The 1,820-nt window shown below is 60.5% G+C and overlaps 1 protein-coding gene across 3 annotated transcripts in view; it reads right to left on the bottom strand.

Annotated features, from left to right (window-relative positions):
• LOC113207811 (galectin-9) overlaps window positions 1-1,297 on the bottom strand; it is a 13,580-nt gene extending 12,283 nt beyond the window's left edge. Inside the window, exons 1-2 of one of the 3 annotated variants that reach the window (XM_052274235.1) lie at window positions 1,169-1,297; window positions 597-1,089 (exon numbers count right to left, since the gene is read on the bottom strand). In XM_052274235.1, the coding sequence (XP_052130195.1) occupies window positions 597-1,073 (477 nt within the window). In that variant the 5' untranslated portion in view covers window positions 1,074-1,089; window positions 1,169-1,297. Of the gene's footprint in view, window positions 1-311; window positions 525-596; window positions 1,119-1,168 lie in introns of those variants that run through there. The other 2 variants (XM_052274231.1, XM_052274237.1) reach the window with 2 other exon arrangements.
• Window positions 1,298-1,820: the final 523 nt, after the last annotated feature.

Raw genomic sequence — 1,820 nt, 5'->3', positions numbered from 1 at the left:
AGGGGGAGAGAGGGGGGAGAGGAAGAGAGGCGAGAGAAGGTGGCGAGGGAAGGGATTTAGAGAGGGGAGGGAGAGGGGTAGGGGGCATCGGTGATTCATTCCCTACTACGCGGTACTTTGTTGACAGATAGAAGGGTGACAGAAGATAACAACATATTTGGAGACAAAGAAGATGATCGAGATGATCTACAACAAAGGGTGCAACCCATTGCGCTACAAATCAAGTCTCTTGTATTTATCAAACCCCCACCTCTTCTCACCGGACCCCCCGTCACCCCGTCGGCCCAGGTGCTTAAGACCCCGTTACTTACATAAGCAGGTGAAGCCAAAGCTATGACGTTACACATTTTGAGGTTATGTCGTGTCAAGATTGACAAAAAATATTTCGACTGCGAGACTAGAGTTAGTGGACAGGGAATGAGCACTGCTCTCTCACGGCTCTGATGGCGGTAAACGTTGAGACGCCTTTATAGACATTCCCTTTGTGGGCACAGTTGCGACGTAAGCAATCACTCGGGCAGTACAACAAGAGTGCTAGCGCGACGAATGGCGCGCGCGCGCGCACTCAAACATACACACACGGCACTCCAACCTACCGGTTCAGCAACCTGCCAGCACTCGTCGGTGTCCTGCTGATGGGACCTGTCGAACACCTCCCTGAAGGTGGAGTCGGGCAGGGCCTCCTCCGCGATCTCGAAGTCCAGAGTGTCGTCTTCGACGTCCTGCTCGACCGCGACGTAGCCGTCGCTGTCCTCATCCATTGTCTTGGCGGACTCGTTGTTGTTGGTCCTCTCCCTCGCCATGGCGGCCACCAGGTCGGCGCGACAGCAGTAGAACTTGGCCGGCGCGGGCCATACCCCTCCGTCCTCTGGGCCTCCGACACCTCCCCGACCGCACGTCGCGCCCCTGCCGCCGCCGCTCCGCAGAGATGTCAGCGGGCAGGGGCAGCAGTACCAACCCCCGCCGCGCTTGCTCGCGCGGGCCGACGAGCGCGACGACCGCGAGGCCCGGGACTTGGTGCTGGACTTGGTGCTGGACTTGGCCGTCGTCTCTCCAGCCGCCGCGAGCACCATGGCGACGCCAAGGGACCTGGGAACGAGAGCAGATTTCACGATTTCTGTTGGCATCAGCTGAAGTGACCGTGGGGCGGCAGAACGGGGGGAATTACGCAATGTTGTCGCCCGAGCCTCGACGAACGACCGTGACAGTAGCGAGAGCGCGCTGCCGTCGCGGTCGAGGGAAGACTTCGGCTCGGGCTCGGCAGCGGCTCGGGCTCGCGGGTCCACCGAACCCAAGTCGTTTGGCGCCGCCGGCGCTCGCGGTCTGCTCGCGGTCTCGCGGTCCCGGCCGCGCAAACCGAGAGCGGGAACTACCTCTACCTCGGGCACCTCGGCAGCACGAGGAGTACTAGAGTACCCGCCGCGAGCGCCTGCCCGGGCCGGAGGCCACGCCCACGCCACTGCAGCCAGGAGGCTCGCAATCGCCGCGCAATCCAAACGATAGGGAAGCCCACCGCCATGCCCTCTCCTTTTCGCGCGAGAAGAGGCGGTCTACGATCGCCTCATGACTAAGTCAATAGCAGAAAGGGGAGAGCGAGGTCAGATCCCAAATCATAACCGCTATCTTCGGCCTATTAAGATGACGTAGCGGTAAGGGGAGCGATAAAGAAGCCCTGATGGCTTCCCGTGGCCCCCTCGGGCACCGTCAGCCCAACACCACATGCACTGCCCACCGACCAATAAGCGTATTCAGGGAGAACGCGCGCCTCCTCGAGCGACGCTCATTTTACTGTCGTGTACACGACTATTCGTCATATCCGA

Source organism: Frankliniella occidentalis, unplaced genomic scaffold, assembly GCF_000697945.3.
Source record: "Frankliniella occidentalis isolate FOCC.00 unplaced genomic scaffold, Focc_3.1 Scaffold8, whole genome shotgun sequence".
Taxonomy (NCBI): domain Eukaryota; kingdom Metazoa; phylum Arthropoda; class Insecta; order Thysanoptera; family Thripidae; genus Frankliniella; species Frankliniella occidentalis.
Note: the sequence above shows the minus strand (reverse complement) of the source record. Positions and strands in the feature narration are given on the sequence as shown.